This window comes from Monopterus albus, unplaced genomic scaffold, assembly GCF_001952655.1.
Source record: "Monopterus albus unplaced genomic scaffold, M_albus_1.0 scaffold374.1, whole genome shotgun sequence".
Classification (NCBI taxonomy): Eukaryota; Metazoa; Chordata; class Actinopteri; order Synbranchiformes; family Synbranchidae; genus Monopterus; species Monopterus albus.
In genome coordinates, this window is record NW_018128254.1 from 185,345 (window position 1) to 197,861 (window position 12,517).

At 45.8% G+C, this 12,517-nt stretch overlaps 1 protein-coding gene across 1 annotated transcript in view; it reads right to left on the bottom strand.

Moving 5' to 3' along the window:
* Nucleotides 1–7,581: 7,581 nt before the first annotated feature.
* Nucleotides 7,582–12,517, bottom strand: part of LOC109951289 (uncharacterized) — a 33,040-nt gene continuing 28,104 nt past the window's right edge. The window contains exon 4 of the mRNA XM_020585713.1: nt 7,582–8,012. Within this exon, the coding sequence (XP_020441369.1) occupies nt 7,901–8,012 (112 nt within the window). The 3' untranslated portion in view covers nt 7,582–7,900. The remainder of the gene's footprint in view (nt 8,013–12,517) is intronic.

Here is a 12,517-nt window from a genome sequence, read left to right on the forward strand (position 1 = left end):
GTGGACTTCAGCTCAGCATTCAACACCATCATCCCGGACATCCTCCACTCCAAACTGACCCAGCTCACTGTGCCTGCCCCACCTGTCAGTGGATTACTAGCTTTCTGACAGACAGGAAGCAGCAGGTGAGGCTGGGGAAAACCACATCCAGCACCCGGACAATAAGCACAGGCGTTCCCCAGGGATGTGTGCTCTCCCCTCTGCTGTTTTCACTCTACACCAACGACTGCATCACGATGCACCCCTCTGTCAAGCTCCTGAAGTTTGCAGATGACTCAACGGTCACTGGTCTCATCCGAGACGGCGACGAGTCAGCCTACAGACGGGAGGTTGAGCAGCTGGTCCTGTGGTGTAGCCGCAACAACCTGGAGCTGAACAAGCTCAAAACAGTAGGTAGGTAGGTACTTTATTGATCCCACAGTGGGGAAATTTCTGTGTTACAGCAGCAATAGAGAACAACCAACATAACACCATAAGAACAAACACATAAGAACAGAACTTCATAGAAACACGGAAAAGAACACAACAAGGACAGCTGCTGTAACTTGTTGCCACTCCGTGCGGCGCATGCATACGTAAGTATGTAGTAACAAAGAACACTTAGTCTTAAAATAAAGAAGTTACATAAAGGCAACAAAGCATTAGGGCTGATATGCACAAAGATTATAAAAGTAGCGTCATCAGAACGTTGCATTTTACACAGCACAAATAAGCAAATCAAAGGCACCCAAAAACAGGGCAAAGCAGCACTGGAGAGAATCAGGAACAGCAGTAGAGACCAAACAACCAGGAAATCAAGAACAATCGAATATTACTCACACAATTAATCCCACAATGGGGGAAAGAAACCAGTGTTTCAGCCATTAAGGATCTCTGAGCAACTACTCAAAAATACCTAAGCAGGGCAATGTAACACTATTTGAGAAAGATCAGGAGCAAGACATTACACGAGCCTATTTACAATGCATTTCACCTCCAGGAGCCGGAATATTGCACCACAGTAGACTATTACATAGTCCCTCATAATTTCACCTAGTTTATCACTGCAGTGATGTGTTGTACAGTCTGATGGCTGTGGGGAGGAATGACCTACGGTAACGCTCCTTCTTACACTGGAGATGTAATAGTCTTGTACTAAAAGAACTGTTCAGAGCCACCACTGTGTGGCGCAAGGGACGGGTGGGGTTATGCATGATGGATGTTTAATTTTACCAGCATCCTTCTGTTCGCCACCTCCTCGATGGAATCCAGAGAGCAGTCCAGGACAGAACCAGCTCTCTTAACCAGTTTGTTGAGTCTCTTTATGTCCCTGACCATGCTACCTCCTGCCCAACCCACAACAGCATAAAAACTGCAGATGCCACCACAGAATCATAAAATGTCTGAAGGAGTGCCCCGCGCACACCAAAGGACCTCAGTCTCCTCAACAAGTGGAGGCGGCTCTGGCCCTTCCTGTACAGGGCATCTGTGTTGTTGCTCCAATCCAGCTTATTGTTGAGGTGGACACCCAGGTATTTAAAGGTGTCCACAATCTCAATATCTGAGCCTTGCAAGCTCACCGGCGTGAGTGCTGGTGATTTCTGCCGGGGGTCAATCACCATCTCTTTTGTCTTGCTGGTGTTGAGGACCAGGTGGTTTTTCTCACACCACTGCACAAAGTCAGTAACAACCCCCCGTATTCCCCCTCGTCCCCCCTAGATACACATCCAACAATAGCAGTGTCGTCTGAGAACTTTTGTAGATGACAGTGGTGGGAGTTGTACTTGAAGTCCGACGTGTAGAGGGTGAACAGAAAGGGGGAAAGCACTGTCCCCTGTGCTGCAGACTACCACATCCGACACAGTCCCGCAGCCTTACGAACTGAGGCCTGTTTGTGAGGTAGTTAATGGTCCATGCAGACAGGTGTTGGTCCACACCTGCCCCCTCCAACTTCCCCCTCAGCAGTGATGGCTGGATTGTGTTGAAAGCACTGGAGAAGTCAAAAAACATGACCCTCACAAGACTTCCAGGGGACTCCAGGTGAGATAGGGCTCAATGCAGTGGTCTGTAATGGTTTGGCTTCTTAGGATGAGGTATTTTGGGAACTGGGACAACACAGGATGTCTTCCATAGAGCTGGGACTCTCTCCAGGCTAAGACTCAGATTAAACATGTACAGGACCACTTCACTGAGCTGGTCTGCACACTCCCTGAGGACCCTGGGGCTGATTTGGTCAGGGCCTGTTGCCTTCCTGACCTGGTCCACCGTGAGGCTGAGGGGACCGGTGGGCGGTGACTGCTCGGGAGCTGTGGGCTGTTGGGGAAACCCTCATGACAGTCGGAGGAGGGGCAAGGTCTGGCTGAGGTGTGAGCAGCTGCAGCTGCGAGGGGACAACAGAGGAGATGACAGTGGACTTAAGGAAGAACCTCCCCACCTTACCCCAGCTCACCATACTTGGCAGCAGTGTATCAGCAGTAAAGTCCTACAAGAATCATCAAGTCTGTTCTCTGCACCTCCATCACTGTCTTGTTTGGCTCACCAACCAAACAGGACAAGTACAGACTTCAGTGGACAGTCAGGACTGCAAAAAAGGTCACTGGTGCTAACCTGCCCTCCATGGAGGACCTGTACACCGCACGGGTCAAAAGGAGGGCGGAGAGGATCACTGCAGACCCCTCACACCCTGGACACAGACTATATGAACGCCTCCCCTCTGGACAGCGTTACAGGTCACTATTTGCCAAGACAACCAGGCACAAGGACAGTTTCTTCCCCCAGGCCATCACTCTGATGAACGCTTAACCAACAACAGTTTGACTGGATAATAACCCTCAGTGCAATACCTGTAAATATACATTGTACAAATTATACAGATCCGTACAGGTCTCTAATTTTAAGTACTTTATTTTTTATTCCTATTTATCTAATTTCAATGAGCATTCCTTTGTTTGTCTGCATTGTTTACTGCCTGTTTATATTGCTTATTTTACATTGTTTGCCCTGTTTGTTGCTTGTTAATAATACTGCTTATTTTGTTATATTACACAGCCTTAGGCTGGTTTACTGTTTACTTGCTCCTTGCATGGGGATATGTGCATACACATTGAGAGCCAATGTACCAGAGTCAAATTCCTCATGTGTCCGACACACCTGGCCAAAAAAGCAGATTCTGATTCTAATCAATGTCATGTGATTGTGCGGCCTCTGGCGACGCTGGACTGTTGTCATGACAACCTGTTAGAAAGGATGCCGTTCCTTGGAAAATTTGCTCCCTTATGTGTGTTAAGCAGCGCAACATCTGATCCTGAGCTCTTATTGCAGGTTGCACTCTGTTTTGTTCATGTGCATTTGTACTGAATTTCTGTATTTTCTTGGCCCAAGTGTTTGGAAAGTGAGCACAGCAGGAGACCAGCTGCTGTGAAAAGAAGGTGGTACATCATCACATTAACTTGCATGTTGCAAAATAGCTCAAGTCAATTTGTTTAAAAACATATTTTAATACAATTTGTGAGAAAGTTTATTTGCTAGAATGATTTCTTATATTAGTCATAGGCAGATCTTCATACTGATGATCATAAAACCATTTAAACTAAAGAAACTGCACCTAGAACATCCTCACCCGAACGTCATACAGTTTTATGAACACAAGTCTTAATATATAGTTGGTGGTCTCCATACAGTTGAAGAGAAAACTCAAACTGAACCTCAAAAATTCATCAAACTGAAGGAAATTAAACTGTCCACAATTGGAGACAACCGGAGGGTTTTTCTGCAGCGTTAACATTAGGTGACACTGTTGTATGCGTTTGTTCTACAGACAAAAGCTCTAAAACCCATCTTCTGCTTCTTCTTTATCCCTGGCTGCAGCTCCTCAGGGAGCCTTGAACATGGACAAGCTGATTAAGTTGCGTTTTTCTTGACCAATGGAGTGCAGCGACAGGCAATTAGGACATGGGCGTGCTGCTCCCGCTGGTTGTTATTTCTCACGGCCAAAATGACCTACAGGAAAGACTTGTGGTGAGAGGAAGGGGTGGGGGTGTGGGGTGAAATTATCCCACCTAGCACGCTGCTCATCACGGTGCGTTTGATGTATTGCCTGTCACCTCCCTCCTCTTCTCCCCCTTCATTCACTCACACTCCGGCCCTTTGAGCACCACCAGTCATCCATATATTAACCACCAATATTCACTAGATGTGATTCAGGGAGGTAAAAATAACTCACCCTCCCTCCCCTTTCCCAGGCTTTCCATCTGTGTGTCCGCATGTCTCCACCTCCTCTCAGTCTTCCCACCACCTGCTCCTCAGCAGACCAGCACACCTGCACCTCTGAGGGCCAGAGGTTCCTGCTGCAGGAAATTGAACATCAAACAGTGCACGGTGTTTGCTGCTCAACACGATGACAAGTATGACAACTGACGAGATGAATTAGAAACGCACCGGAAGAGGACAACAAGGTGAGCTGATGCTCTGGGAATTTGAGGCTTTTTTTTTAGATTTGTGCAGGTTTGTGAATTTTAGAGCTGAACCATTATTTGTCAGTCACGGAGCCCAAGGTGAAATCTTCAACCTTTTTATGTAAAACCCCAAAGAGTTTTATTTAATGTACAATCATAAAAAGGACAAGAGCAGCAAATTCTCATAGTTTAGAAGCTGGAAATGTTTAATCATTGGCATAGCTGCCAACAGGATCTTTAACATGTTCCAGGCTCAGTCTGGGGTCTACGCTGTCGGTGGCACATGGCACAGGCCATGCTCCTACATGTATTCTCCTGATCTTGCCCTTGTTGACATTTGGTATTCTGGTGAAAATGGAATGACTGTGGCATTGTCATGGGAAGCAGTCTTTTCAAAAATCCAATTTTTCAAAAGCTAGACTTGCCCCAGTGTTCTGTAGATGAAAAAACTGACAAATAAGAGCTCACTGATTTATAAGCCATGCCATACAACACTACAACCAATTCACAAACAACCTGGGCGGCTGTTAGGTGGCCTTCACTCCTGCACAAAGCAGCCCCCTCATTCATATGAATGGAACTGGCCGGTTTTGTATCTGATAAAACTTTAAAATCATCAAACTGGACTTTGTGGATAATAACTCATTGTCTCTCTGTACCTTAAACAGCATGCCCACATCAGCTCAGTTTTTGATCTAGCTTAGTTAAAAGCCTAATGGCTTCCATTAGCAGTACACAAGCTCACGATCACTGTGCACAGCAGAGATGTCTAATGAAATGGTGTAAAGCACAATAATGCACTGACAAAACGGGGCTTGGTGAATGCCAGAAGGACACACACTGCACAATTCTGCCCCATAGTTCTGGTGAACATAAATTTATCGCCTTAACATAAAATGACAACTGTGTGTGAACAGTTTGTGTTTGTCTCTTTCCTGTTTTAACATGATAGTGTCCCTGTGCACGCTAGTAGCTTCACAGTTTCATGTGGAAGAGGTTGAATGGCCTACACAGAGTCTTGACCTCAACCCTGACTGCGAGTCAGACCTCATGACCCAGCATCAGTGCTGGTGTTTTCTAATGCTCGTGGAAGAAAAGCCCTGGTTCAGCATCCGGTGGAAAGCCTGAGACCAAAAGACTAGAGCCTGTTAGACTATCATATATGGGATAATACTCTGATGTTGTCCCTGCACTGTATATTATAACAGTATATGCACCAACATCAGCATTTTTTCCAGCATAGCATCCACTGTAAGCAGAGCTATGAGCATGCTCCTTTAATCCTTAAGACGCCAGAGGAGAAACTCTGTGTGCCTTCATGTGTTCAGTGACTGCAGGCCAGGCTCTGCCCTAAACTCACCTTTCTCTTGTCATAGATTAGGAAGGAAGTGGAAAGCCAAATGTGAGGAAATCAGGAAAACAGCTGCCAACAAATTTCAGCCTTCGTCAAAGCCCCACGGCCCCACCAGACGGCACTCTTTTCACTAGATTTGCCCAATTCGCATTTGCACTTGAAAAGGGATCCAAACACTGGAGGACTCCTTGAGGGCGCTCGTGATTTAATGCATGAAGAACGCTTTACTCAAATATTGCCCTGTGGCCTGACTTAGCATCTCCTGAAAGTCGCATAGAGGACGGCTATGTGTATTTTTGCCATTTACAATTTATCCACGCTTTGGTTGTTTCTGGTTCAAGAAACATTTTCTAATCTTTTTGAGGCAGCAGTTTTAGTTTGAATAGGGCAAAGAGATTCTCCATTTTTATTTTACTGTAGAAAAACAAACAGACACAAGCGGCTTCAGAACCAAAAACAAATAACATTTTATTTATCTACATACAGAGTGTCCGAGTCTGTTTGCCAGTGTGTGTGCCTGTGTTGTTACCATGACAACCACACTGTAGTGACAGCAAGTGTTTATGTCTAAAGACATAAATCGAGGCTGGGCTCTGGTGAATCACCAAGTCAGTGGTCAACAGTTGTCAGTCTGGCCAGTGTTTCTGCCCCGGTGTGTCTCTACTGAGACAAGCTGGAGGTTATTTCACTGCAGTATGATCAACACTTGGATCATCAACTCCAACATCTCAGCATCATAACAAAAGACCAGACGTATGGGAGGGTCTCACCAAATAAAATAAAACCCCTTTCCGTCTTCAACCTAAAGCTTGTATTGTCGGGTGAAGGAGGGGAGTCTGGGGAGTCATTCAGCTCCGAAAGGATACGGCCATTGATTTCTGAGTGGCTTCACAGCCTTTTACCTCAGCAATTCCTTTGCCAAGGGCACCAGTGACAACAGGGAGCATGGAGAAGGGAGGAAGGTTTGGCCCTGGGAAATCAGACCATAATTAAAAGGCCAAAGATCTCCTGAACAGATGGTAACAAGGAGAGGAAAAGGAGGGAGAGGCGATGGAAAAGGATGGAAAAAGAAATAGCAGATAGAACACAGAAAAAAGCAAAAAAATGCAAGCAGCAGAAAAAGAGCGATGAGAGAGAAAATGTGGAAAGAGAATAAAAAAGAAGGGGAACTAAATGATAAAACAGGTACAGTGAAAAAAGGAGGAAAAGAATTTAAAAGAAAAGAAGGTGAAAAGATGAAGTTGGGTGACAAAGAGTAAACTGGAGGCAGGAACTGAAAGAGGAACAACTGAGCAAAAAGCAGTTTAAAAGTCTGAGACCTGTAGGGAGAAACTAGACTGAGGTGGGGAGCTGGAAACAAAGACAAGGAAAGAAGATGAGAAAGAAGTGAGTGAGTGAGTGAGAAGCGGGGGGGCCTTTATTGAGCTGAGTGAAGTCGACATCGCAGTGTACGCCATGATGACCTCAGCAGATGAACGCTCGGCCCACTGTCAACAGCAGGGCTGCTGCTGCACCATGAACAAACTGTTATAATAGGTTTGCAGAGAAATAATCACACTTTCATTCCACAGAAGAGCTGTACAAAGTATCTACAGATTTTCACGCTGAGAACCCTGAAGCAGGCTCTGCAACTGTTCAGATATTATAAAAAGCTCACAAGCAATTAGTACCAGAGCATGTTCAGACTTCAAATGAGACAGAGTTGTTACTGTATGATCTTAAAGGAAGTTTTATATTCCTAAAAGATGTGTTTCTGCTAAAGGGGTGAATTTAAGTTGAGGGTTCTGCTGCTACTGGAGTCCTGGCACACAGACTCTGTCCAAACCTCCTTTTCTCCCCTCCCCCCTGACAGGAAGTATCAGTGTAAAGGGGAAGCATTGGACAGATCAAAGCATGCCTTCCTCCGCTCAGCGCTATGCCCACTGCTTCCTCGTGGAGCAGCTTTGACCTGATGGCATCATGACTCTAATCTCCTCCACATGTCTGACTCCTCCATGCTATGCCAGCTCTAATTGGCCATTAAAGCAGCTCGGTGTCATGGCCCTGACGTAGCCAGGACTGAACTGTTAGCCTTGTCGACCAGTAAACATTAGCCTTTCAGTGAAATCGGCAGTCAGACCCTCTCTTGCTGGGAACCCTGTGAGTCATCACCGCCATATGAGCCGAGTTTGATGCAGCCTAGACCTTTCTGCAGGTCGTCTGGTGATGTAATGCAACTGCAGACTCTGAGAAGGGGAAGCAGAGGTGGTGAATGTGAATTAGATTTCAGCTAGCAGCTGCTATAAGTTAGCAAAGCTGAAAGTGATGCCGTAAGACAAAACAGCCAGAGAAATGATGCCCATGGTACAATCTTATGTTTATAGTCATACCGCCATGGAACACTAGAGATGTCATAAAACGATCATGAGACCACATGTGAGCTGACTTTGAACCATGTATATATGCCAAATTTGGCATAGTTTTTAGGTGCACGTGTGGACTTGTTTAGTCTGAGAATTATCTCCAGCTAGCAGAAGTCAGGCTAGCAGTGTTGGCACCTTCAGCTAAACACAGTCTGAGTTCGGTAAGCTGCCACAATTTTTTTGACTACTACAGGAACCATGCACTTTGGCGACCTGGGTCGTGAAGGAATTCTTAGACTTTTAAAGTCTAAGAGAAAAATTCCTTAAAACATCTTTTTTGTAATATGCAAAAACCGCAAGTTCCTCCATCTGAAAGGCAAGCCATTTAAAAAGCTGCTTAAACTGAAGTGAAGCGTCTTCACCTGTAATTGAATTGCTGCCCACTCGTATTTACAGCTGCACCCACACTGTGTTCTGCTGTCTGCTTATTTTCATGTCAATAACGCTGAGGGGCCTGAACACAAACAACAACAACCTGTCCCTGAATACACTCCATTAACTTAGAGCCAAGCTGTGACTCAAAGCGTCTGATTTGCAATTTACCAATAGCTGAGGTCCAACAGCAGCTCCATTCATTAACAACAGCATGAACGCTGCAAGTACACACCGCAGGCTTCGTAGCAACAAAGTACCTGATTGGACTAATTACCCACCATTATGCTTTTGTGTTCAGACCACTGGTCCTGAATTAATGTAGAACTCAGCAGCTTTCTTTGAAAATCATATCTAAAGACTTTTGGCAGGTTCAAATGCGTCAAGCAACACATTCAGTGAAGCTTTAACAGCTTCAACTGAATCATCTTTCATTTCTGATTTAGATACACCACAGCATCCAGCAGCATGTTGTAGCGGGAAGCAACTTCCACACTGCAAACACAGCAAACAACACAGGTGACGTTCCAACAGCAGGCAGGCAGCGACAAATAACTCATCAGTGATCAGCTGCTAACGCTACTCCACAGAAACCCTCTTTGTTTTTCTAGACTTTAGTTTGGCTTCACCAGGCCCGGTCCGACTTATCTGCTGTTCAGGCACTTTGGGTGAATTTGCTGGTTCAGTGAGGCACACTGAGATTCTGGCAAACATTCCAGCATCACACCAGCACAGCAACCAGCTTCAAACTGCAGGCTTCAAAGATATTTCACTATAATGCTGAAATAACAAGACGATGTCGGTGTGCTGTAGCCTGAATGTGAGGAAGCTGCTCTGAAAGGGTGGTACTTGAAAACAGCACTGTCTCCCTGCTGTAACAGCTGTATGTGTGGAGCAGGGATTGTGGCTATGGTCTGTGTCAGGCGGTGTGCTCCCTGCTGTAACAGCTGTATGTGTGGAGCAGGGACAGTGGCTATGGTCTGTGTCAGGCGGTGTCCATCTTAGACATTTTTTTTTACAATGTAACCCTGCACACTGACAGCATCTTGACCTGTGCTACCACTTCAGGATGTGACATGTTTCTCAGTATTAAGACTGTGGACCAGCAGCCGTTTGATTACATTCCAGATCAGCTGCTCAGCAGCATGGAGATGCAATGGTTAGCTTTGTCTCCCCACAGAAAGAAGATTCTGGGTTTGAGCCTGGGCCTTTCTGTGTGGAGTCTGCATGTTCTCCCTGTGCCTGCATGGGTTCTCTCCAGGTACTCCGGCTTCCCCCCACAGTCCAAAGTGATGCAGCTTAGGTTGACTGGTGACTCTAAACTGCCTGCAGGAGTGAGTGTGGTTGTTTACCTACATGTCAGCCCTGTGATAGACTGGCAACCTGTCCAGGGTGGACCCCACCTCTCGCCCAAGGTCAGCTGGGATTGGCTCCAACAACAGGATATGGGTTATGGATAATGGATTGATGGATGATTGGTCAGAGAGGTCAGTGCCGCTCAAAATTTTTTAGAAGCTCATATCTCTCCACTGCTGCCAGTGTTATTCAATGAGTCTGGGTCACAGGAGGCCTCGACAGCTCTTCTCCATATTAGGTTTTGGAGCAGGTAACAGCACCCCATCATGTGGCCTCACAGCGTTCCACTAGTTATGCATGAGCAACACGCCATGTAAACAATGCTGATATTTTTTTTAAAAATCATACATATTTGTATGGACACACACAATGTGTTTTGGTAAGAAGCAACATAATTGCAGCTGTCTGCTTACACAGACTCCACATGGCTCCTTTACTGCCTCTGGAAATGTCTTTTCTGTTCTCAAGCATTTATCCAGAATTAAATATCCATGAGAAGGTGAGCACAGTTTGGTTTCAGTGTTAATTCTGACTGGTGCCTAAAGAACATGACGCTGACATGACCTAAAACCACAAATACAGAAGCCTGTCTGGCACAATAACCAAATCTGATCTGGCTTTGCTAGAAACTGACTGTTCATAGGACAGGAGAAAAGTTTCAGCCTTGGTTGTAAAAACACAAACATTCAAGTCCAAAGTTTTCACCTGATTTCATTGTGCAGCAAAACAACTTGGCCCTGTAGAACATTTGACCCAACTCTGGACTGAAACTCTTTAAACACAAATATAATTTGAATAGTCAGCATTTGTAGAACGGACAGACTTGCTCCTTGACTTTTGCTTTGTCTAAGCAGAGCTGTGACTCAGCTTTGCTTCTCTAAGCTCCACTTCTCTGGAGAACTCAACCTGGACTTCACCCATAAAGACTTAAAACCGCTGCAGCAAAAGCCAGGTGTGAAGGTCAGAACAGCAGAAACAAACCCAGACTTTAAAACAGCAGAACGTTCTCCTCCCTGGACAGAATAATTCATTTAACTCATCATTCCTGCACATGTGGAGCAGAAACAGAGCGAGGCAGCGGAGATGTGTCCTGCTCCCTCCTGCTGAGCCGCCGCGGGACAATCCGCCACCAGATGACAAATTAAAATGAGATGAAGATCCATAATGATGTCTCCCACTGAAGAGCAGCGCTCGCCGAGCCCCTGCTGAGCTCACTGTGGGTGGGGGAGTGTGGAACAGACAGGGATATGGCTAACACTAAACATCCTCTTCTCACTGTTTATATCTCTTCTCTTGTTCCTCCTGGGAGCAGCTGATAAAGTTATAATGGCCATGTAATGTCATAATCAGTTAAAATATATTAAAATGTCCTAAATGGGGGGGGGGATGCTACTAGTCTTTAATGTGCTGAAATAAATTAGCACATGATTTTCCTTTCCTAATGATGTTATTACATTAAGAAGCTGTTTGTTAAATTAACAGGGGTTGTTATATGTTTGACTTATTCTGGATAGGTTGTTACATTTAGAGCATTTACTACATTATCAGATGCTACAGTTTCTGATACAAAGTTTGGTCTAGCACTGGTTCTCTGCTCAGCAGGACCTCTTCTCCCGACACAGTGAACCAGTTTCTCTTCCCTGTCTCTGTGACCTACTGTTCTGCAGCTCACTGTGACTCCTCGTGGCCCTCAGGGACGAATGGTCGAGTACCGTGGCTTCAAAAGGACAAGAATGAGAGCTACAGACCTCCAGAGTGAAGACATTCTGTAGAGAAACCCACAGAAAATTACCACCAGCTCTGCAGATCTATGGAGCTTTGCGGGATTTCCTACAGCAGTTACTGTTCAGTCTCAGTGCTCCCACCAGCTTTACTTTTAACACACTGTGCTCCACCTGCTCAGCAGCAAACAGCAGACACACACAGTCAGGGACCAGCTGGTGAACACAGCTAAAGAGCCAGATTCCTTCAGGAGGTGGTGGAGACCAAACTGGACTGAGGTTCATTGGCTGGATGGAGACTCTTCTACAAATATCACCTAACTACTGGGTTGGGGTAGACCGCAGCTTGCTAACATGTTAGCTGTAACATCAGAAGGTGACTGATTCACCTGTTCCTGTGTGTAGACCTCCACTAACCTGAGAGCACAGAGCCAGAGCTCTACACTACACCAGAGGGAGCCTGATGCTACATTGCAGCACTGATACCCACTAAACACTGTATACCAACTGTATGAGTGTGTGTCAGGTGTGGTGACCACAATCTGCAGATGCGCCGCTTCCCCGAGAAACTGGCAGCAACACAAATTCATTCTGACAAAAGACGCACGCATGGTCACACACAACAGAGAAAATGACAGCCTTCAGCAGGGTGGAGCTGCTGCTCTGACCCCAGACTCCACCACACATCCATCCTCCGCCTGCAGCACAGCTGGGAGACAACACCGGGGCAGGTGTGTGCGCTCATCAATCGTTTCTGTTTCCTATGCAGGCTGTAGGATTGTGTGTGTGATGATGTTCTACAGGTGAACATATTTATGGTCTGCTACGTGTGTGTGTGTGTGTGTGTGTGTGTGTGTGTGTGTGTGTGTGTGTGTGTGT